This window comes from Phaseolus vulgaris, chromosome 1 (assembly GCF_051622355.1).
Source record: "Phaseolus vulgaris cultivar YP4 chromosome 1, ASM5162235v1, whole genome shotgun sequence".
Taxonomy (NCBI): domain Eukaryota; kingdom Viridiplantae; phylum Streptophyta; class Magnoliopsida; order Fabales; family Fabaceae; genus Phaseolus; species Phaseolus vulgaris.
Window position 1 is genome coordinate 47,710,070 of NC_143498.1, and position 26,015 is coordinate 47,736,084.

General features: G+C 29.2%; 2 protein-coding genes across 2 annotated transcripts; one reads left to right on the forward strand and one right to left on the reverse strand.

Moving 5' to 3' along the window:
- Positions 1–12,382: 12,382 nt before the first annotated feature.
- LOC137814487 (zinc finger protein ZAT5) lies at positions 12,383–14,118 on the forward strand. Its single transcript, XM_068617261.2, has one exon. It carries the CDS (start codon positions 13,188–13,190, stop codon positions 13,995–13,997), a length of 810 nt encoding a protein of 269 aa, XP_068473362.1. The 5' UTR covers positions 12,383–13,187; the 3' UTR covers positions 13,998–14,118.
- A 4,130-nt stretch (positions 14,119–18,248) lies between these two features.
- LOC137814488 (ras-related protein RABC2a) lies at positions 18,249–21,724 on the reverse strand. The gene is made up of 6 exons (XM_068617262.2): positions 20,791–21,724; positions 20,287–20,355; positions 20,045–20,110; positions 19,371–19,492; positions 18,681–18,809; positions 18,249–18,565 (listed from the first exon to the last, which is right to left on the reverse strand). Exons 1-6 carry the CDS (start codon positions 20,927–20,929, stop codon positions 18,455–18,457), a joined length of 636 nt encoding a protein of 211 aa, XP_068473363.2. The 5' UTR covers positions 20,930–21,724; the 3' UTR covers positions 18,249–18,454.
- Between the last annotated feature and the right edge of the window lie 4,291 nt (positions 21,725–26,015).

A 26,015-nucleotide genomic window follows, 5' to 3' on the forward strand; every position in this document is an offset into this window, starting at 1 on the left:
ATAAACAGAAACCTTGTGTAACATATTTCCAAAACAAATTCTCAAAAACTCATTACACATAATCAATCACAACTAACCAAGCCAAAACAATATCATAAATCAGCATACTAGAATCATAAGAAATATAAACAATTTAGAGGATAAAGTACTCAGTCAGAATAGTATAAGTTAAAGAATTTATTATTTCTCTTCATCCAAGACCAAACTTGTAATTTTGACATTTTTATATAGTGAGACTAAAACCTTCTTCATCATCTTAATTAAGAACATGATCTCAAAGGTTGTTAATACACTGCATATTATCGTGTTGGACTCACTAGTATCGATTGTTTTTTTTATCAGTAAGAAAAAATAAATAAATATGAACCACTTTAGGGGTGGTCAAACCCTTATACCAAAAATTAACCCTTAGTTTCCCTCGATCAGACAAAAAAAAACTCCATCTGACAACTAATTAAACACCTGACAAACCTCAAAAACCAACTATAGTGCTACCCAACATAGTAATACATCAAGCAACCAGCCTCATACAAACCAAAGGATCAAGACACTAGTTAGAATAAGAGAAACAATGACAAACAATTCTAATACATCAACCACACCCTCTTTAAAAAAGATATTATTCATGTGCTTCAAAATCTCACTTACTACTGCAATCCAAACTGCTTCCCAAACGTCATTAACTGAATCAGTAGCATTACACATCCTAAACTTAAAGAAATTTTACAGTGGGTCATTGTGAATCACGAAGGTCACTCCAAGCCAAGCAAAACATTGACTCCAAACGATCCAAGCTATTTTTCACTCAAAAAACAAGTGGCGGCAAGACTCCTCCTCCTCCCCACAAAAACTATACATAAGACTTTCGATCGTAATCCCACACCTTTCGAAATTGACCCTAGTAGCAATCTTATTTTTCATCACCCTCCAAGCTGAGACAAGTGTAGAAGGCACAACTTTGCACCTTCAAAGCTTTTTGTACACACAGACGTTCTCCCCTTCTCGACCCCTCCTCAAACAATTATATGCAGATTTAATCGTATAAGTTGGGAACTCCCCATTCTTCCAAACCCATCTATCCGTCTCTTCCAAGTCAAAACTCAACCATTGAAATACCTGGAAAAAATGACTCACCATAAGCTTTTTCTATTAAAAGAAACTCCTTCTCCAAGCTAATTGTCAAACCCAACCACCATTAGACCATACCCCAAGCTCGACCACCTTAGCAACTTTGGAAGAGCTCAGGGAGAACAACCTCGGATAAACACTTTATTATCTTTAATAAGTTTTTCAATAATACCAACATCATCACAAGACATGAGAACAAACTTCTACCCAAGATAAAACTTTCTTTGACCAACTGCATATTGGGTATGATGAGCATATATTTATTCACACTCAATAGCTTTAATCATGGATTATTAGACTATAATAATAAATAAATTCATTGTTTTAATTCAAATTCATATAATTGGGTTTATTTGGGTCTTGACTATTATTATTGTTAATTTTGTGTTTTTAGAGAAAATTATCTGGAGGAAGCATCTACCTTTGTGAATGGACCAAATATGCAAAAGTTCAAGTTGCTTCTTAAACCAAAACAAAAAACAAAATTCGAGGAGAAGAAAGAGAAAATAAAATCTACAATATCTCATAAACAAAATTGAAAACAAATCTTCTGCAAAATACAAGAATTATGGAAAGTTGGAAACTGTTAACAAAATATAAACTACAATATTTTCCCAAGATCCTTGGAGTAGAAAAACCTATAAAAGGACACAAGCATCAAGGAGAAAGGGAGAACTTCATAGGGTTTTCTTAGTTTCTTTTCTTCTTTGTAATTCTTTTGTTTTGCCTCCGCATGGAAGACTAAACCTTTTTGGTTGATTCCTTTGTAATTTCTCATTGAGCTCTGATGTTTCAGTCAATAAAAGTTTCTATTTTTAATTGTCTACAGCAGTTATTTTAATAGTCTAATATACTGGAAAACTGATTTTTGTGAGAGGTTGTACTTGAACGCATGATTGAGAGTCTTCCTTATCTTAAACTTTGGTTTCTTAGTTAGTTCGCATTTTTTGTTCTAATTAATTTCTTGGGTGCATGATTCAAGAGAGAGAGAAGAGATAAGCATTCCCATGGAGTATACGCATGGAACAAAGTTGGTATTGATTAAATCAGTAGACGCATGCTTTACTGGTGAGTTTCAGTTGAATCAGATCAGCGCATGTGTCAATATGGTTTAGCTCTGTTGGAGGCTTAATAAAGGATTAATTGTTAGAGAACCTGTGAAGAATTCAATGGTAAAAGAATTTGGGGATCAACCGTTTTTTATTCTTTATTTTAATCTCTTTTATATTTTTTGCACAACTATCTTAGCCCCTTTTTACTATTATTGTTATTGCTAACTTTTATTGCTTGCAAATAGATTCTAAACACTAATCTACTGATTTTACTAGTGGATTCGTTGGAAGACGACTTTGGGTCATCTGACCACAATTGTAGTATCATCTCTCTAGTGTTAGACAAGTCTACGCTAGAATCATATTAATTTGACAGCAGGGTACCACAGTAAGACATCCACCGAAGCAACCATCTAACCAAGATAAAGACTCCATCTTAACGTTAAATGTAGTAGCAACCTCATTCACATGGGAACAACTCGCTTTCTTTTCTGAAACCACTTGTGCATAGGATAGTTTCTATTTCTGTTGCACTTTCGACCTCCAAACTTTCCTAGGTTGCTCAGTTCTCTTTTTGGAATTCCACTATTTCCTTGATATTTCGTTCTTGCTATATTTAGGTAGCTTCACTTGTAGTTTCCATGTGCCAATACAAATTGCATCCAACTTCTTTTCCAGAACAAAGACATCTGTCACTCTTTGAAATCTGACAAAATCGAACCTCCGATTTCTTGAGTTAAGCTTTTTAGAAATAAACACGTCCATAACTCTTCCCCACCTTTAAAAAACTTTAAAAAATCTTTTTTTAAAGAAATGATATGAAAAGTTTGTGAAGGAAAACAAAGTATCCGCCATTGACCTAACACTCAAATCTCACCGAAAAAACTCTCTATCTCACCTTAGAACTCTCTCTCTCTCACACATCAACAATTGTGTAAAACCAATTATTTCAGGATCTAATTTCATGTTCGTCCTTATCATATACTAATAATTTCAGTCACGAAAACCCTAAAGGGATTCATCAACTAAGTTTCTACTCTTTCAAGTGTTTTACAAAGTTCGTTGAGAAACATACTCTACTAATAAGAGTCTAAATTGCCACTCAATAATTTTGAATCTTTGCAAAAAGCATAGTTAGCAAACATTAATTAATTGACCTTGGCCATTGCTCTATCTATTTATTTTTATAAAAAGTTAATTTCATGTTTTATCATTTAATCATTATCATTTTATAAATTTTATTATTATTATTTTTATTTTCAATGTTCAATTTTTAATTTTTACATGTTTTACTGCTTCGTTAAATTTATAATAAAATGGTGACATTGCATAAAAAATTAAAAATAACATGACACAAATTTGATCTGTTTTATTTTATTATGCTACGTTCCCCGTCGGTTAAAAAATTAAAATATTTGAAAACTAACAATTTAATAGTAAAATAATTTTTTTTAAGTATTAAAATATAAAATTGAAATTTTAAAAAATAGTTTTAAGACACCAAATTTTAGTAAAAATAGGTAATGTATAAGTAAATAATGAGTGTGAAGAAGTTGGCGACCACTAAGCCAATCAGTGGACTTGATTGAGAACCTTTTCAACTAATTGAACAATTAAAGACACAATTCTTACATTTTGAAATACTAAAATTGAACATCATCATCAAAGGGAAACACTACTTTTGCATGCTAAGAAAATTAAACAATGTTTCACGATTATCCAGAAACTGCACCTGCCTCTCACCCTCAAATTACTCGCTCCATTTATGAGGGATTTCATAATATCCTTCTATTAGAATTGGCGCATAAATTTAAAAATTCCATAGCTTCTCCAAGAACCTATCAGAAAAAGCAATATTCTAATATAATATATTTATACTTTTTTCACTTTTACCACCTAATCAATCTTGTATTCTTGTATAATATTAATATTTTTTAATACTAGAGACTTAAATTATTTTAAAGAAATATAAAATTGAAAAATACTAAAAAGTCATTTCATGATTAAAAATATTAGAGAAAAAAAATGTTGAGCAAACAGAAGTGTCCCCATCTCCCACCGGCCACGGGTTTTGTGGTATACAACCTACAGCAGGAGAACAAAAAAAGACAAGGATGGCACATTTGTGTAGTATTATAAAATCATAGCCGTACGCTAATTAATTAAGTGAAAAATAATATTGTATTATTCCACTTCAATGAAATTTCAAAATTACAACATTCTGTTCCACCTAATCATCAATATAATAGAATGTTTCGACCATGTCGTTTACATTTTCTTTTGTCTGCATATATAACATACCTAAGAAAAGAAATTACCGAAACAACGTTATATGTTTTTTGAGTGAAACTCAGTTCTTAACTATTAAGTAACGCACCAATAAAAGTCACTTTCGGTTTGTATAGCAGGAAGTTCTCCATAATTTGATTGTTAAATGAAATTTATAAATCTTATATGGTAAAAGCCTAAAATTGTGTCGTTATCGTATTGTGGTTGCATATCGTGAAGAAAGTGAAAGAAGTTTACAGAAACATGTCACCACATTCAGCAGTCAATTCGATGGGTGGAAATAAAAAAATCTTGGGCTAGCATGGGCCCATTGCGTATAGGGAGGAGATGATTGTGAGCCACACAAGTTCCATCATATAAGATATAGAAAGAGTTATATGTTTGATGAAAGCATGTTTAATATGTGTGTGGCTTTACAAAGTAATTTACGTAATCGTTATGGCATGTGGTTGGTTTCTTGTGAGTTTTATTTTCTTACAAGACCAAAGTGAGAGTGGGTGTGAGGGTTCTGGTTCAGGATGAAAGGTCGGTTAGGTCGGCCACACTCACATTATGAATCTGCTGCTACAGCTATATGATCAACACTGCATCACAACAAAAGAAGATATTGTTCCGATTTGTGGGGACTTACATTCCACACTTTCTTTCTCTAGAAACTATTTAGTACTAGATAACAACATATTCTTCACCTAGTTTTAATAATAAAAGACAACAATTCTAGAATCACAACACCTCAAATGGCACTATTAATTGGACTTAGTTCTCTTTTATTTAATTATTCTCAAGTTATGAAGTTTTAATGTTACAGAAAGTTTTAATTAAACCTCTTTTACATAGGTATAAGTAAGTTTTAAGATGAAATCTAGGTATCGTATTAGATTTGAAAAATGTAGTACATGAATGATCATTCTACGAAAATGTGGAATGATTTTAGGGTCACGTGGCTTTCTTACGGGTCAAAGATGGCAATATCTTTGTCATTTGAACAGTTGGGTTGCAGTCACTCGGATGGTACACTCCTGATTATTGTTGGTCGGCTTGGGAGTGAGGAAAACTGAGAAATTTCATGATAGAAGAGAATGAACAAGTCAATAAATTCATACGCCTAATTCTTTTCTTTGTTTTAAACTGGATATATAGCATCTTTTTCTTATGTGTAACGGAAGACTAAAACTTTTCATTTGTTCTATTGTGATTCTTCATTAAATTATGAGTTTTCTTTTGTTCAATTTTTTTTAGTAAATTATGCTTGATTCTATCTTGTTTGAAATTGAATTTTGGTGAAAGAAATTGTTTTTAAACGTTTGTCAAGAATTTCATTTTTTTTAATTAGATTTTTTGTTAATTGGTTTACTTCTAATCAATCTCACATGTTTGGAATTATTGAGATATTGAATACAACACTAAGCACTGAATTTGATTAACTTTTGTTTAGTCATGTTTGAAATTTGTGTGAGAATTAAAGGATAATAATTTTATGAATATCAATGAAAAAATCATGATGAATAAACTTAGGAATCGACATGCTTTTTCTATTATTTTTAATTATTTTTTATATTTATTTTAACAATCAGAATTTTTTTTCTTTATTATTATCGCTAACTTTCATTAATTACAAATAAATTTAAATATTGATTTTATTGAATTCCTTGTTTGGAGTACCCTTGTCAAAAAAAAATTAGGTTTTGACATATTCCACTAGTAATTTTAATTGTGAAAAGTTTGCTTACACCCTAATATTATATAACAGAGTTTTACGTTACCCGTACATAGTCACCAAACTATTTCTTTATATATATTTACAAAACATTGATAATGTTTACACCTTGAGCCCAAGAAGTAACACTTTCGCGGGTGGTCGAAAATAAAGCAATTTTTTATTGGGCTCATAAAAGCAATTAACACTATAACTATTCTTCCTGCACCCCATTATTATTAACTACACCTTATGCAAACAAGAAAAAGACAAAAAATACTCTCCTCATTGTACCATGTCACCACTATGTCATAGTCACTGGACCTCTGTTTTCCACTACACCTTTAAGAGGAAGCAGAAGAACAGAGAAAACTTGTTTTGAAAAAAAAACTCATTCTAAAAATTATCATATATGTTTGTTTCATGATATATTTAATGTGTTTTGGAAATTTTTTTTCATAAAAATCGTTTAGAAAAATATCATATATATAATTTTGTTTAAAAAAACTTATTTTAAAATATATGCTTATATTTTAAAAATTCTGGAAAGTTTATTTTAGAAAATTTCTAAAATCAATAAAATCATTTTTATAATTTCCAAAATATTTAATTTAAAAATCATTTTTGTAAAAGATAAAATGATCGTTTTAAAAATATAAAAGTGCACAATCATAATTGTCCTAATTTCTCAACTTAAACAAATTAAATGTAGTTGTACATATATGAAGTTGAAGTTAAACAAGAGAAAAAGCTTTTACATGATCCACCATTTTTACTCAGATGTTATATTCATGCCCCAAAAATTAGCCCTCTTAACTGTTTTTATTTGAGCTATTGTCTCTTTAGAAAAGAGTTGATGAAAGTTTTAGTTTTTAAATATATTTTTTTGGCTTCAGTTCTCAAATTTTAAAACATTGATTCAAATCCTTGTATTTTATTTTCTAATTTTCAAATTATGATTCCTCTATAAAAGGGAAGATGTTAACTTTAAAGACTAAAATTTTAGTACTATTGTCTATAGATATAAGAGATAACGAAAACAAAATAAAATATTTTCATGTAAGGTCTTTTGCATAATATCTTTTGGATTATTATTTTTTAAAATTAAGACACATTCACATTAATCTGTATCACGTTTTACTCCCTTCCACTACTATTTTAAATAATTACATTATACGTTATACTTACAATTTAATGTGAATTTGTCTTAATTTGGAAAAATAATTTTTTTCTAAAAAAGATATTATGTAAAATATCTTACAAGATAATATTCCATAAAAATACTACAAATATATGTTTTTTTTTTTTAGTTTCATTTTCATGGTAAATATATAGCTGAATTAAAAGTTAAATAAGAAGTAAACAAATTATCATTTTAAAATTTGAAAGCGACAAATATATATATATATATATATATATATATTAAAGTTTGACATTTTAAAATAGGCTTGAAGACACAGTGATATTATATTTTAAAACTAATACATAATTATTTTAAAAGTGCAACTTATATATTTCTATTATAAAATGAATATAAGTATGAATTATTAGACACCTGAAAACGATTAAATATAAATTAATTTTAAAAAAATAGTTATTATTTTATAAATTAAAAATTAAAAAATATTGGTATTTAAAGTAATTATTATCAATAAAAAATTTATAAATATTTTTTATTTGCTTACTACTTTAATTCTAAATTAATCTTTAATTAAATTAATGATTAACTTTATTATTTTTTAGACTAATAAATTAATTTATGGAATCGGTTTTTCTCGTAAGTAATTAAATATATAATTTAAAATCTATTTCTATTAGATGTCAACAAAAATAAAAGAAAAAGATAACGACTGGAATATATTAAGGATTAAATTATTAGGGTAACAATTTACTTCTAATAGATCAGCATCAATCAAATTAAGGATCAATTAAACTAGTGGTGTCTTAGATAAAATAAATAAAAACTAACAATGGGTTGATACTGTCTCATCTTTTTTCATTTATTTTGTCAGTCAATAACCATTTATTTCCATTCTTTTTCAGGGTTTTATCTTGTTTTGGGGAAAGATTGAAAAAATAGATGTCACACAAATATTTATAATGTAATTCAATGTTGGTTTTGTTTCAGAAGTGAGTCACTTGTAAATCCTCGTTCCCTTGACCACAAGAAAACTATTTTTTCCAACATTTTATACTTTATTATAAGATAAATTTATGTACCTCTTTTTAACTCAAACTACTTTTTACCAATATATGTTTGTTTAATTATTTGGTATCGAAAAATTGGCATTATAAAAAAATCTGGATATACCATTTCATCAATATTATTTATGTAGGATAAATTATTTATTCATTCTTTCTGATGACTATATTTCATTTTTATTGTTCATTTTCATAGTAATTTATTTGTTTATTCTAGCTCATTTAATTTTTTTAATGCATTTCTAAACATAATTTTCAATGCCATGTAAACTATTGAGTTTTTAAATTGTAATTCTTTTTAAATTATTTATAAGATACTAAATCAAACAGATTTTTTTCAGAGGACAAAAAAAAAAGGTGTTGGACACGACAAATATTCTTTATAACGCTTTGTTAACTATAAATAAATTAAGCATTGATATCTTCTGTGGTGATATGGTACTTCATCCCAATTACAATATCATAGACAATTAGAACAACTCTCTCTAAGAAATTATTATATCAGAAAGTTGAGCACCACTTCATTTTCATAGTAAATTTCACATCAGACAGAAAGCAAATCAATGCATTTATAGCCTGTTTAACTCAAGAACCATGTTGTTGGTGTGGCATAAGATGAGATCTGGTCACCACTTTGTTTCTTATCTAAGCAACATTAATGATTATATATATATATATATATATATATATGCATTAAAGATAGGAGGAAGGTGGGGAAGTAGTGCTGCTGCTATAGACATTATTCTTTTACTTTATTGTATAATAATTGGATCGACAATAAATGAGTAGATAATATGCAGGTGTTGAGGAAGATGCTTTGCTTTGAGCCATTAACAGTAGCAAAACTAAAACCTAAACCTAAGTCTGATGCTGAAATGGTGAGGAAGAACTTTACGTGCCTCTCTCAAATAAGCCCTTCATTACAATTCCTTACGCTAAGAATCTAACATCCCCAAATGACTATGTATAGTCTATACCTTACACCACGGAACCTCAACACCACCATCGCACCAATCTCCATCTCTACTCCTTACTCCTTCCTTTGCCTTATTCTTTACTTTTCTTCATTCATTTCTTTCCCCAAAATCATTCTTCTGGAACACATCTTCCATGCATTACTACAAGAGACTCATTTACTATAAAAGGTTAGGTATGACTGGGTCTTTGCACCAGAAATTTTATGTCAAGAAATTAAATTATGATGTAAATTACGACTCTGCATAACTCAGTCTAGTATATTCTTTGCTGGTATACATTATGTGTAAGCTATTAGTATAAATATTATCAGTGTTACCATGTACTAATTGACAATCCTTTTAGTATTTTTTTTTATCGACAATAAATTTTTTTTTATCAACAATAAAATATAATAAATGTGAATTATTTTAAGAATGATCAAATCCGTATAAAAAAAATTAACCCTTAGTCTTCTCAACAAAGAGAAAAACGCTTCAAAGTGACAACTATAGAACAAACACACCTTGACTGGACCAGAAAACCATCTAAAAAAGACACTTGAAAAAAAAGATTAGAAGACCATCCTCGTATAAACCAGAGGGTTAAGACACCTGTCAGAAAAGAAAAAATATCTAAAGTGTGATTTGGTTGTAACCCAAGACCAATCCCTTAATTGAACTAAGACAAACACTTCTAAATCATCAACTATGCCTCTTTTAAAAATTACTATATTCTTATGCTTCCACAATTCTCTTACTACTGCACTCCAGTAGAAATCACACCTCACACCTTACCATCTTTTTAGTATGAAAACTTCATATGTATACACTGCTACTTCAGATCCCATATATACAAATAAATACTCAATATAACACTATCAACCAAAAAAAATATTTAATTTTAATTAATTATATCACAAATTTGAATGTTTTTTTAGAATGAATACTTTTAAATTATGCTAATGTTATATTGTTAATAGTTTGATAAATACATTCATTTTATGAAAAAAAAAATAAACATACTACAAGAAAATCATGAAATAGAAACCAATTTTTAGATACCTGTCATCAACAATAGAAACCAATAGAAACCAGAGGGTTAAGACACCTGTAAGAAAAGAAAAAATATCTAAAGTGTGATTTGGTTGTAACCCAAGACCAATCCCTTAATTGAACTAAGACAAACACTTCTAAATCATCAACTATGCCTCTTTTAAAAATTATTATATTCTTATGCTTCCACAATTCTCTTACTACTGCACTCCAGTAGAAATCACACCTTACCATCTTTTTAGTATGAAAACTTCATATGTATACACTGCTACTTCAGATCCCATATATACAAATAAATACTCAATATAACACTATCAACCAAAAAAAATATTTAATTTTAATTAATTATATCACAAATTTGAATGTTTTTTAGAATGAATACTTTTAAATTATGCTAATGTTATATTGTTAATAGTTTGATAAATACATTCATTTTATGAAAAAAAAAAAATAAACATACTACAAGAAAATCATGAAATAGAAACTAATTTTTAGATACCTGTCATCAACAATAGAAACCAATAGAAACCAGAGGGTTAAGACACCTGTAAGAAAAGAAAAAATATCTAAAGTGTGATTTGGTTGTAACTCAAGACCAATCCCTTAATTGAACTAAGACAAACACTTCTAAATCATCAACTATGCCTCTTTTAAAAATTATTATATTCTTATGCTTCCACAATTCTCTTACTACTGCACTCCAGTAGAAATCACACCTTACCATCTTTTTAGTATGAAAACTTCATATGCATACACTGCTACTTCAGATCCCATATATACAAATAAATACTCAATATAACACTATCAACCAAAAAAAATATTTAATTTTAATTAATTATATCACAAATTTGAATGTTTTTTTAGAATGAATACTTTTAAATTATGCTAATGTTATATTGTTAATAGTTTGATAAATACATTCATTTTATTGAAAAAAAAAATAAACATACTACAAGAAAATCATGAAATAGAAACCAATTTTTAGATATCAAAATAATTAGTTACAATAGTAACTAAATTAGAGACCATTTTAACTACAGTTACTTGAATTTTTTATATATGATTTTAGTATCATTCAATCGTTGAATTGAAAATTCTTACAAAGTAAATCCAGTTTGCATAAAATGTTATACAAAATTGAAAATTAATTGCTACCTTGTTACATTATGACATGATACATATAAATAGAATGACAACATGGAATTATCATCGATTTGAGTTAATCCTTTATTTTATATAAAATTATTAAATTATGTGAATACATAAATTTGATATGTAGTCGTAATTAATTATTTTGCCTAACATATAAATTATAATATTGGCACATGCCATTATGCATATATTTGTTTTATATTTTATCAAGACATACAAGAGAAAACCCGAAATCAAGATAGGTCACAAGCCCTCATATTAAACTAATAATTTAGTTTATGGTAAAGAAAATGTTATAAAAGTTATCCTAATTAAGGCTTACAAAAGTGCATGCTTTAATATACATATTCACTTGGAGAAACACACCTTTCAAAGTACGTTCAGTTTAACGAGTTGTTGCTTTTAGTCAAAGATATGCAGCTATATCCATCATCTTTATTATCTTACCTTCTTCACTCTCTCTCTCTCTAAACAAAAAAATAAATTAAATTAAAATAAATGAAACAATTTTTTCACCAAAGGTGCTGTGATCAAAATCAAACAACCTAAACAAATTTCTCTGGCATCCTTAACTTTAATTATCATAACAAAATAAAATCTCGTGAATATGTATTACAAGGATATAAATAGCGATACATGAGCAAGAATTATGCTAATATATCTTTGTTATATTAAAAAAATAAGTATCCATGTTTCACAATTTCTCGTTATTGATTATATAGAATAGGTGTATTTACTATTTTTAATGACACAACATACTTAATACAGTCTGCATTTACTTATGTTGAAAAGTTTATATTTATTTATTTATGTTGATTTTAAGATGTATCAGTCAAATGAACATAAAAGTTTAAAATGGAGATAATTATGAACTTTTAGTTCTTTAGTTTTTTAAACAAAGAAAACCCATTTGACATAAACTTATTTATACATATCAATTATTTGGATCATGTGTAAGCTGACTTGATGATATTGTTGACTGTGCCACATTGATGCGGGTGTGATGAATTTGTACAGAAAGAAATGTTTAGGTCAACAGCACATGAAGTAATTATTTAGCAAGAATATAGACGTGTAGAGTTTAGTAGCATTAATCACTCGTTTAATATCATAGGAGATATAGCTGGAGATGGAGTTCTAAATTATTGGAAGATAACATGGCATCAAGTTCTCTTAATTAAGATTGTGTTGGAAGTGATTGGTTGTTAGTTAAAATGGGATTAGAATTAGTTAAATTAAGCTGCAGTGGTTGAAGTAAAGGAAGCTAAAAATTGAGAGGGAAAGTATATATAAACACAAGACAAAAAGCTAATAAAAGGTGGTGAAAGTTTGGAAAATGTGTGTGGTTCCAGGCTTGCAAACCAATCCTCCAGAAAGGAATCGTTGCGAAAAAAGTAATGGGTTTGCTTCAAAGCCAACCGAATCTCACTCGTTTCCTACCCTCTTCATGCTTAACATTGCATCTTTTTTTCTCCCTCTCTCTTCACTTCACATCTGTAATATAAGACTTCCAAGTTTGGGAACGCAACAACTCTTGCAAACCCAAAACACGTTACTATTACTATTAGAGGTACCTTCTTCCCTCAACCATTCCCACTCTCTTCATTGCTCTTCTTCCATTCATCACTCATTCTCCATAACATTATCTCCCTGATCACCATGCAAATGCAAGAGGAACACATGCAAATCATCAAGGGCAAGCGCACAAAGCGTCAAAGGCTTCCATCGCCACTTAGGTTAACCATGCCAACATGTTCCACCGCAGGACGAAGCAGCACCGACAATTTCGCAGATTTTGATCCTGTAACAACCTCAAACGAATTAAGGAACCAAGAGGATGAAGACTTGGCCAATTGTTTGATTCTCTTGGCTCAAGGCCACAACACTCCAAAACCCTCACACAACAAGGAATCGGGGCTGTATGTTTACGAGTGCAAGACTTGTAACCGATGCTTCCCTTCGTTTCAAGCCCTTGGGGGCCACAGAGCCAGCCACAAGAGATTTTCCAAGGCCAGTGCAGAAGAAAAGCAAGGACCACTTACTACTTTTGGGGATAATAATAATCATGATGATTATTGTGTCCCCACAAGCACCACCCTCACCTTACAATTATCAACGTTTTTGTATAATAGCAGCAACAGCACTAGGAGTAGTACTATTAATGCTAAACCTAAGGTTCATGAGTGTTCCATATGCGGGTCAGAGTTCTCATCTGGGCAAGCCTTGGGGGGACACATGAGAAGGCACAGAAATTTTGTGAGTGCACCTACAAGTGGGACAATTGCTTATGGTGGTGATGGAAGCCCTGAAATTCCAGAAACCAAGAAACACAAAGATGTTTTGAACTTGGACTTGAATCTTCCGGCCCCTGAGGATGATCATCACAGAGAATCCAACTTGTTTCCTTTTCAGTCCAAAGAAAAAGTCATTGTCTTCTCTGCAACTTCTTTGGTGGATTGCCATTACTGAAAGCTCAAGTCTGTCTTTAACTGTTAACCTTCTTTATTGCTATTCTTTTCTTTTTTACGTTTAGCCATGTAAACATTTGTTCATTCTTTACATTAATTCAATGCTATGTACACTATTAAATTTGAATTTATTCCATCAGTGGGGTGTCAATACTGACAATTTCTTGATTTCTTTTATTTTAATTATCGTTCCATTTTTTTGTTTTTGATAGTTCATATGATGGTCCTTTTTATATATATTGCACGTATTCCACCGTCATGCACGTGAGAAAATTGAGAGAGAGTAGGGGAAAATTAAAGAAAAGGAGAATAAAGGTGCAGGTATGAATGTGGTGGAAAGATGAGATCTGGTAGCAGACAATGAAAGACCCAATGGCAAGCAAAGCCAATGGCTAACTTCCTAACTCATGGAACTTGAGTCATCAAAAGTAATAAATGAAGTTGTTTCAAGACAAAACAATGGTAGGGCTTGGCCAGCCATCAATACTTACTTGCTTGCTTCTAGTTAAGTTCATTAATTAAAATAATGTTTACTCTTTTGTGTTTTTGCAAACAATGCTTCACTGTTTATATTTCAACAAGGTTTTTTTTTTCTTTTTTACATTTGGAATAAAGTGTTTACAAAATTAACTTTGATTCTTGGTTTGAAAGGAAATTATTTGTGTTTAAATATTTTTATTATAAAACAAAATAATAGTGAAAGTTAATATAATATTTTTTTCTAATATGAAAATTATTTAACCATTTTTTAGTTTAAAATCAATTTTAGATGTAAAATTATTTTCTTAAATCAAACAGCATATTTATAAAAATTATCTAAAATCGCATTAATTAATAATAATTTTTAATTAAGGAGATTTTTTAATTTAAAAACACACAAAATTATAACATTCGGACGAGACCAATCCATGTTTGCAATTAAACCAAAGTGCATATGCATTTTGCTTCAAAGTAAGTCTCATTTTCTCATATAGTTGTTTCCCTTCTCAATATCATATGAAGAAAGGGATACAATATAAGAAGATACATAATTTTTTTTTTAAAATAAAATAACATATATACATTATAAACCTGTTAAAAAAATATAGATTTTTTTTTATAAAAATAAAATATTGGTAAAAAAGATGTTTATATTTTTTTTATAAAGTTAAAAGTACATGTTCATACAAAAAAATTATAATATATAAACCTATAACAATATATATAACCATGATTCTTCTAGTAAACTGGTGTACTCAGATCTTTTCTCAATTTTATCCATAAAAAAATAATAATTAATTTAATATATTAGTCTAATAATTTTTTTCTTACAATTTTATTTATCAATTTAATAACTTCTTTTATTAGTTTAATAACTTATTTTCCTTAAAATTACCAATTACAACATTTTTGAATAACCTATCTCAATATCCACTTTCTTTTCTTCCTTTTCTCATTTTCACTCCTTTTTTTATTTTTTTTTCAAATACACATACTTTCATTCTCATTTTTCTTTCTCTTACTATATTTTGCTTTAGTGAAGGTTATTTCAAACGACAATCCATTTTACAAAAATTTTAAAATTTATGATATTTAAGAGAGGTTTTTGAACCATAGTATTTAACAGGACTTTTTCCAAAAGTTTAAAAAAACTCCGAAAAACATGTTCCCAAAAATGATTTAGCGAAGGAAACTATAACCTTAAATAAATGACTTAATAAAAATTTAAACCATAAATAATGTAAAAAAAAAACTTCTGTTAAAATCATTTTTTCTTGTAATAACACTTCAATAAAAGTTTTTATTTATTGAATTTCTTAACTTAACCTTAATTCCTTAAAATTGAAAAGAGTAAGTTATAGAAGAAACTCTTTATGAGATTTATATTAAAATATTATTCTTATTGATAAGTAATTTATTAAGTATTTTTTATTTGAAATTCATATAATTATTTTTGGTTGGAGGGTGGATTTGACAAGATTTCTAGTTCGCTGTAAATTTGGTTGCAAGATGTTTTTGGTTTAGGTGGGAATATATGAACGCCAGCTTTTAAAAATGTTTGAAATATGGAGATGGAACACCACAAACTTTGCTACTTAAAGTTCTATGTTAGGTTGAGGGGGCATTTCTTGTTAGAAAGTATAAACAATTCCTTATTGGAGAATGAATTGATAACATTAAAATTGGTGTTGCTTCCAACGTGAATGTCAACACAATATTCTTTAGGTGCTAAATAGCTCCATCAAAACATGCATTCACATACTCATGCACATGATTTAATTTACACCTTACCAATTTTGACTTAAATTTATTTAAATCAATCAAATTTAAGCTTTTAAAATAGAAGAAATCATTTGGTTTACTTTCAAAATTTAGTTTGAAGTCTGCTTGACTTGATTCTCTCTCTTAAGTTTATATTTATTACCTTCTCCTTTTACTTTTTTTAGTTAGCATGTTATGGATACATGTATCTAATGAATTCATCTATTAATATATATATATATATATATATATATATATATATTACTTTTACTTAGGAACGTGATCAATCATTTATAAAAAAAGTTTCATAAACTTCAGTACAACTTAGACTAACATATATAATGTTGGTATTTTTTTCCATACTTTTAGATGTTTTAGTTTTATTTTCTTATCTAAAGATTGATGGTGAACTTGTCTAGTTAGTATTTGTTTTGTCCAAACTTATCTTAATTTTAATTTTGATAGAATTTCTAAAATGACTATTATGAATGTGTAATATTTGATTTTTTAAATTGAGTATGAGAATGAAGATGAGTATGCATATATTTGCTTCGTCCATCATCACGTCCTTATACGTGTCTCAATACTTATTTAAGTTCTCCTCTTAAATTACTAAAATATATTTAATTTATTAGATAATCTAAAAATTTATATTAACTTTTTGTGGCCCTTAATTTCAATGCATTTAGTAACTTTTACTCTTTTTTATAATTATTTGACATTTATCTAATTCTTATTTGATACTTTTATATTTGATATTTATACAATTATAATTTTTTTTTAATATTTAATATTGTAGAAAAAAATGTGTATAATTTTTATATTAAATATTTGATAATATCATGTTTTATTCTTTATAAAAAAAATATATAATTAATATTTAGAATAATAAGAGAAATAAGAGAACATGTAGAGATGTGACTGGAAGTATAGTCATTGCATTGGATAAGAAAGAGATGAAGATAAATATTTACCCCAGAGATAAGGATAAATATTTACTTTGGGGATGTTGATGAGATACTCAAACTCACTTCCATCATATCCCACTTGTTTTCATTTCTAAATGAGTTTGTGATATACTGTAATTTATTGCTATTAGTAGAAAATTAAATACAAATTTAATTTATTCGTATTAAAATCTTAAAATTATGAGAAAGGAAGTGTAAAATGAGCAACGTAGCCTTTCCGTAGTACAAATACATCTACATTAGACCTAGAAGCGTGCATAATATAGATACATGAAAATATTGTTTCTTGATGAAAAAATATAGAAATTGTGGATGATTTCAATTCAAGTTCATTTGATGCGATTTTTTTTTCCTTTCTTTTATTTCAATTCAACTCTATACTATTAGTTATGAGGTATTGATCCTAATGCATGCTCAATTTACTATGATCTTGCAATTTCTCCTACATTTGTGAAAGACTTATCCAAGGATCTAATAAATATGATGTGGCTAGACACATGTTAAGGGGAAAAAAGCAGTTTCATTTTGCCTACTCAGACTAATTATGGGTATAGATATTTTGCTGGCAACCAACTTCTGATTGAGTTTATTCAAGTGCAATAAAATATTTGAAAGAAAGGTAGAAGTTGGGACACCGACACTATTGTTTTTGAGGAATTTGGCAGCCACAACTTGTATTTTGTACAACAAAAAGTTGCACTAAATGTTCTGAAACATGTAGTGATAACATAGTAGACTACATGAGCTTAAACGAGAAAAAAAACTGTAAGTGGGGCAGCGTTGTATTCTTTGACTAAGCCATCTGTATAGTTTGTACAAGTTTGTGAGTTCACGATCGCACAACTAATCATTCATATATACTCATGTTCCTACATTACTGTGTCAATCTTCAAAAGTACAGGTTATGTTAAGTAGAGCTTCAAGTATTTTGAGTAAAATAAAATTATAGTTTTAGATTACTTTCGTTAACCAAATTGGTGGATTAATTAGATGTAGTGTGCACAACAGAGAATTTCATGAAACTGCAGTTGAAATATCAGAACTTGGGCTTATGAGCAATCAAATGATAGTCATTGAAGGGCAAACAAATTTACACAAGCTAAAATAGGTGCCACTGTTGCCAATTTCCCCACTCCGGTAATACAAATAATTAAACAACCAAAAGACAATGGCAGTAAGAAAGTAGGGAGGAAGCTTACATATACAAGATTTGTCCAAGATGTGCTAATTAAGACTCAATGTCTCATTTTTAAGAGCAACAACCACTATTTTGGGAAGCTTGGGGCTCTTGTTTCTGTTTTAAAACACTCCTTTTAACTGCTGTTGATCCCTCTTCCAAAAGACTGGGGGCTTCCATTATCTACAAAACGGTGCCACATTTGTCATAGCAGGAAAAACAAAACACACCAAACAACGCTTGAGCATGATTTTGAACAAGATATAAATAGCATTGAAGCAAACTTCTAATACTGTACCTTTAGAGCAAGTTCCTCAAAGCACTGCTCCACATTTTCCCGAGTTTTAGCACTGCATTCAAGAAGCAAACACCCCAATTCTTTGGCAAGGGATAAACCCTCTTCTCTGCTCACAGCCCTTTCAGTATCCTAGAAATTAAGAAAATAAACCGTGACAGAAATTAGTGAACTGAATACATTAAGGGCTCTTCAATAGTTTCAGAGGGTCCACTAAATTGTTAATCACAGGCTTAACTCGGTTGCTTTGACGATATGGCAGGTTCCATAGTGCCACATAAAATGCATGCATGTAATTATACAGATATTCATAATTCACTGAATTGGCATTGAGTTCATAAACAAATGCTACATGGCTATGTAGTGAAAGTGTTATGACATCAAGAACACCATGTATATAAATGGGGCTGTATTGATAATGCATGGGATCCAGTTTTCTGATGGATGTCATCAGATAGATAATCATGAGCTAGTGGCAGAATAGTTTGGAGCAATTGAGTAAGTATCATAGGCATGTCGAACTGAATCTACCATAAGTTGGATTTGGACATGGTCTTAATTTGCTTCAAATGGACAGACAAAACTTGAGTTCTGCTTCACTTTCCTAAGACAGATAAGAATAGAGCATTCATGAAATAGCAAACTCATTCGCTTGTCATATATTCGGGCCCAATATTTGAGCACAGAACTTACTCTATCAACTTTATTTCCAACTAGCATCTTCACGCAATCTTGATTAGTTGAGTAGAGTTCCACTTCCTTAGACCACACTTCTGATAAGTTTGTAAAGGTTTCTCGCCTCGTAACATCATAAACTAGAAGTGAAGAAAATGAAGCACTCTATAAATAGAAATCATTAAAATTTAAGGAATTCTTCTTACTAAAAAAAGGAGCATGAGACAATGGCAAGAATCATGTTACTACTAAAAAGATAAAAACAGGGGATGTCCTTGAGAAAGGCCTTACAAGTGTAAAACCTATCTAATAATTGATAAAAATAAAATCAGAATTTATTTACTATGAAGTATAAACTTTTAATCAAAAACATCGAGCATACCCTGAAACCAAGGTTCCATCTTTACCAGACATCACTCTTAAATAAAGTATGCAGAGTATCTATCAAAGCATAATGTTGAAACAGAGTTCAATACTAGTTCAATTGCTTCATTTTAGTCCATCTTTACCAGACATCACTCTTAAATAAAAAAGTATGCAGAGTATCTATCAAAGCATAATGTTGAAACAGAGTTCAATACTAGTTGCAAAGATAAATTTCTCCATAAAGATATTCTAGAACATTTTCTCATGTGAATGAATCTAATAATCCTACATTCTTGTAGTTATGTGCATTAATAAATTGAGCATACCGAGAATGATTCCTTGTGCTTTTCTATAGTAAGAGCTGGTTAGAGTCCTGAACCTTTCCTGCCCAGCTGCAATAGATATGAGGTTATTTTATGTCAATAGATCACTTAAGTTATTTTGGGCAACAAATAACCAAAACACTCTGAAAGGCATTTCATTCTATCTGTTCTAATCAAAAGCTGCTTGGGTTGAACAAATGGTCTAATTTCAAGAACTGAAAGCACAAGATTTGACTCTATATTACCAGTATCCCAAATCGTTAATTTCAATCTCTTGCCACCTACTACGAGCGTTTTGATCTTAAAATCAACACCTGCATATCATAGGAACGACATTAGATCATATCAAAACTAAAATCAGACAAACAACTCGTGACCGAGGCGAGAAGATAAATTCAATTGCTAGTTAATTCAAGTAGCTAAAAGAACCAAAGGCAGTTAAATCCTACGCAAGTAATAGGCAGAGACAATAACCGAAGACCAACAGATTCAATCACGAAAGCATAGGAAAATACAGTCGGAATTGGATGAGCCAGAAATGCAAAGCAGCTTTTAAACCGAAAAATCATAAATTTAACACTCAAAACTTCAACAGTGTTACTGTGAACAATAGATCGACAAGTACGAGAAACCATTTGGTTGCAAACAATGTATCAGAAGTTTGACACCTAAATCCCAAACATGCAAAGGCTAAAGATAGAAATAACAGAAGTAAAATAAACGAAGAAAAGAAAAGATGAATGAATTACCAATGGTGGGGGAAAGATCTTCAACAGAACTTGAAATGAAGCTGACAAGTAGGCTACTTTTTCCCACCCCAGAATCTCCGATCAACAAGATCTTGAAAGAGAGATCATAGCCACTGCTCTGAGCTGAGGATGAACTCATTCTCTCCTCCTCCGATGAATGTGCTACGTGTGGTTCAAAAAGTACAGTAAAAGGGCAAAACAAAGTGGAAAGAAAGAGAGAGAAAAAGAAAAGAGAAAAGAGAAAAGGCTAAGGAGGTTGGGGTAGGCAAGGCTATGCTGTAAGGAAGAGCAATGGGGCAACACCTTTGATTTATTTGGCGTGTAAAGAGAGAGAGAAGATAAAAGAAAAGGAAAACGGCCACCCTTTGGCTCAGTTCAGGCACAACCACCTATCCTAAGCTCACACACACACCCCACACCAGCGTATTTATTCATTTCTTTTCTGTTTTTGTGTGTTTGTGTGTGATGTAGGAGTTTGTAGAAGTGTATGATATAATATTTTGAGTTCCCAACTTCATGCGGGGGACTTCTTGTCCCAACGCCATGCCCCACGTGCAAGCTACTGATTGGTGTGGTTTAATCTCAAACCGATGCTGCTATTCAAACACCATTCATAATCATTCCTCGGAAGCCATTTTCAACTGAGCCATTTGGGTTTTATTATTGTTTTTCCTTCCTTCCTCCTTTCATCTCAAAACCAACAACGTCATGCTCCTTTTCCATGCCTGAAAATCACTTTTTTCAACCATTATTGATGCCTTTCACTCTTCTTGAAATTCCAATTTTAACGGGACTGTAAAACTATTACATAAATCCATGCACTATCATAATTGATGCCTTATTCTTAAGTAAATTGGTTGTAGATTTCCCCACGCATTCCACAATCTATCATTATCTTGTTTCTTTCTCTTTTTGATGCAGGCGTGCTCGTCCCATCTGTCAAATCTGCACACTCTGTTATTTTATAACTTAGATTCATATCTACTTGTGTTTCTGCACCAACTAATAAATTGCTGTTTTTTTTATGTAATATATGTGGTTTTAGAATTCGTACAAACAAAATTAAACGTGATGAACACAAACATGTTATAACGTTGTACTTCTTTAGTCATTTCCAACGAATGTACAGATCAATTGTTTGGAGTTGCTTTAGCTTAAACAGTGATGGAGTTTAAGCTTAGGTATTCAGCTAAATTAAATACTAAAAAAGTTTAGACATTAATACTAATACTGATCCTACCCAGTTTAAGAAAAAAAAAACGTCTCTGGTAAAGTATACTCTTATCATAGCTTATGGGGTATAAAGAAAACATTTTTAGCAATGCTGCTTCAGCTTTATTACACTAATTTTCTTCAAACCCATCAATTTTAAATATCAGCTCATCCAAACATTGAGACTAATAAAAACTTTTAATTTCAACAAAATAAAAACAAATTTCTATTTTACCTCTACCATGAATTTAAAATACTTGAAAGTATTTCAAATTTTTATTTGATTCAAAAAGAAATTAAAGTCATTAAATAAATTAGGAATTGTGTTAATTTTTACTTTATTTTTTCATGATGATTTATCCAATTTTGATTTGTTTTATTTTTTTTATAAAAGTTTTTATATTAGGCATATGCAATTTGACATTTTAGCTAGGCTGACACCTCAAGTAACAACAATCACTTGCTAACACGTGAAAAAAATATTATTATTAAAAAAAAATATGAGGGGATTAGACCAAAACTCATGTTAACAAAAACGATACATAGGTAGACTATACATATTCATAAAGAATTATAAGAACAAACTAGATGAAAACCTAACAGAGAGAAAGCAGCACCAATAAACTCTCCTATGCTGCCACGAAAAATACATCCACAAGTAGCAAGATCAGGATACCCCTAGCAGCCTCATCAGTGTTAATTTTAACTCAGCCTGGTGAAGGAAACTCTCATCTAACAGGAAGAGGACAAAAAACTTTACTACTACGAGTATTAATACCAAAAAACTTAATCACGTTGAAATCCAACATATCATTCTTCATTTAAGCTTTAGACGAATTTCGCACTAGACAAGTTAAATCTTTAATTACCGAAATAGCCCTAAAAATCTCAATCTTATTATGAAATCTAGCATAATTCCTTATATGTCATATCATCCCAATAGAAAAAATTATCACAGCAAGCTTAATCAATTTAACCAAAATACTATCATCACTCCTAATAAAAGAAATAAGATCATACTTATTAGAAAAATGAGAAGTAAGACAAATTTGTCGAACTCAACTCCAAATATGAAAGCATTAAAACATTCAAAAAAATAAATGCTAAATAAATTCTTCATGCTTTTCACAAAGTGTACACATAGAACATGTATGCAAACCTTTATTCTAAATATGTTGATCTGTACCGCCCACAGAAATTTTTCTAAAGTACTAGAGTTTTGGAAGGTGGAATAGATGAAGACCAAATGAATTTACCCCGACCACATGGAACTCCTGGTTCAAAGAAAAAACTCATAGCTGATTTAAGAGTGAAACGACCAGACTCATCTAGAATCCAATTAGGAATGTCATGTTTCTCCTTAACCATGATATGATTAAAAAATGAGGCATTTGTAGTAAAGATAAGGAAATATTTCAAATTTTATAAAGAAGTAGTAGAACATCATTTATTATTTCAGAAATTAATAAAAGAACTTACTTGTACCAACAGTTTAAGAAGTATAATCAAGTATAGCAGAATAAAACTACTTAATTCTAGGCTAAAAAGATGAGGATATATAAACCATTCTAAACTCGTATTTTGATTTAAGAATCCTGACTTTCAAGAGAAAAGACCAAGGCTAGAGTTCCAAACAAGCTTAAAAATATATACATTATTTTCATAACGAAGATTAATAATCTTCAAACCTCCATTCTTAAGATAAGAACAAATCGTATCATAATTTACGGGGACTATGTCTTTTTCATAATATCACCTATCCGAATAAAATTTTTAATAGTTAATGATAGGAGACCAAATTCTTGAGTTAGTAAAAGTTGTATATTCTTATCTAAATATGCTTAAATGGTTTTATTAATGCATTCATGGAGTTATGTTGTGTAATGATTAAAAGTACAAAATACAATTAGTATACTAAATAAAATAACTGAAATATAATATTAAAAATTTAAACAATTCAATATTAAATAAGTAAAATAAAAAAAAATCCATAAATAATATTCCTATATATTAATTAGAGATACATGAAAAAATATCAAATTGTCAAAATACATTATAAAATCCATTGTTCAATATATGAAATAAAATTAATATTTCTCCATGTTCTTATATAACACTTTATTACTCGTGTTTATTTGAACTTAAATTTTGAAAAGGAAATTATATAAACTAAATACAAATTGACTTATTTGAAAATAGCTTAAATAAACGGTTAAAATTACAATGCCTTAATATGATTTGAAAATATATTATTAAAAAAATTCATATTCATTTGTGTAGTATTTGAATTGATTTATTTAACATATCATTAAAAATTAATTATGCATGTCTTTATATAATCATATTTTTTCTAATATATAGCACATGACTTAACAAAACTTAGTCAATATAGTAAAAAAAGAAATAATTTAATTTTCTAACCTTAAAAATTAAATTCAAAATAATTTTTCATAATATCATTCAACAGAAAAAAAAATACTAATAAAACAAGATGTTATCTAAAAATGTAAAATATAAAAAATGTTCACAAAACAATTTATTCTTAAATTATGTTTCAATACTCTTGAATTCACAAAATGAAACAATAAAATTTTGTTTCATTTCTAAGTTCAAAATCCACTGAAAATTTCTCTTAAATCACCATGCATATGAATTCTTGATATGGATAAAATTATTTATACTACCCTAGCAGCGTAACTAATTATAGTCGAAATGAATTTATACTACCCTAGCAGTTGTTAGACAAAAAAAAATTCCTCAGGGAAAAGAAGATGGCCAAAAAAAATCCTTTTTTCAATTACAGTCGATCAATCTTCCTAACAAATTCATCTTTCAAAACATCAATTTTGGTTGTTAAGCCGGTGTATTGTAATCTTTGGACATCGCTGTAAGTACCAATCAACCACAATTGTTGAAACAAATCTTATAGTCAACAATTGTACTAAATTGACATTTTTTTTAAATATTTTGAACATTACAAGAAAATCATGAAATAAAAATCAATATTTAGAGACAAAAAATAATTAGTTACTATAGTGACTAAATTATAGACCATTTTATAGTCAACAATGGTACTAAATTGACATTTTTTTTAAATATTTTGAACACTACAAGAAAATCATAAAATAAAAACCAATTTTTAGATACAAAAAATAATTAGTTGCTATAGTAATTAAATTATAGACCATTTTAGATACTAAGAAAATTTTGGTTTCTAAATTAGTTTATAGTATTCTTAAATGGTTTATAAATTGGTGTTTAATTAGTAATCAAAGTTTTTGCTATCAATTATTTCGATTCTAAATTTGGTAGAAAAAACCTTGGTGACTAATTAAACACCAATTTATTGGTGACTAATTAAACACCAATTTAGAAACCATTTAACAATAATAGAATTTAATTTAAAAACTAAATTTTTTTAGTCTAAATGGTCTCTAATTTAGTCACTATAGTAACTAATTATTTTTTGTCTCTAAAGATTGGTTTCTATTTCATAATTTTGTTGTAGTGGATTGCAATACACTTTTTCAATGTAACTTGAATCCTTTTTTTTATTCCTTAAATGACTTTCTCTTAATGGAATGTCTTTCTGATAATTGTGGTTACCATAAAAAACAGCAAAGGAAACTGCAACTAAAGGAAAGTGGTGACTTCCATGTATCCTTGATAATTCACCTCATAATTTCTTCTCAACTATGAAAATTATGAGGTGAAAATCTATCATCATATGAAAAGATTGTACAGTAGCATGCATGATTTTCATTAACCATTCTTTTCAAATCTAAACAAAGTTATTCATCTAAGTTATTTTTTCCTTTACCTGTGATCTACAAAATAAAGAATTCCAATGATAGTTGGTGTATATTTTCTTAAATTTAAAATAATTAAAATATAAGAAAAAAATGCTTATCAATAAATAAACTAATACTAAATTATTTAATTAGCTTAAAACTAATTTAACTAACGTTAAAAGGGTAAAAATAACAAAACATAAATTACTAAAAAAATTATCG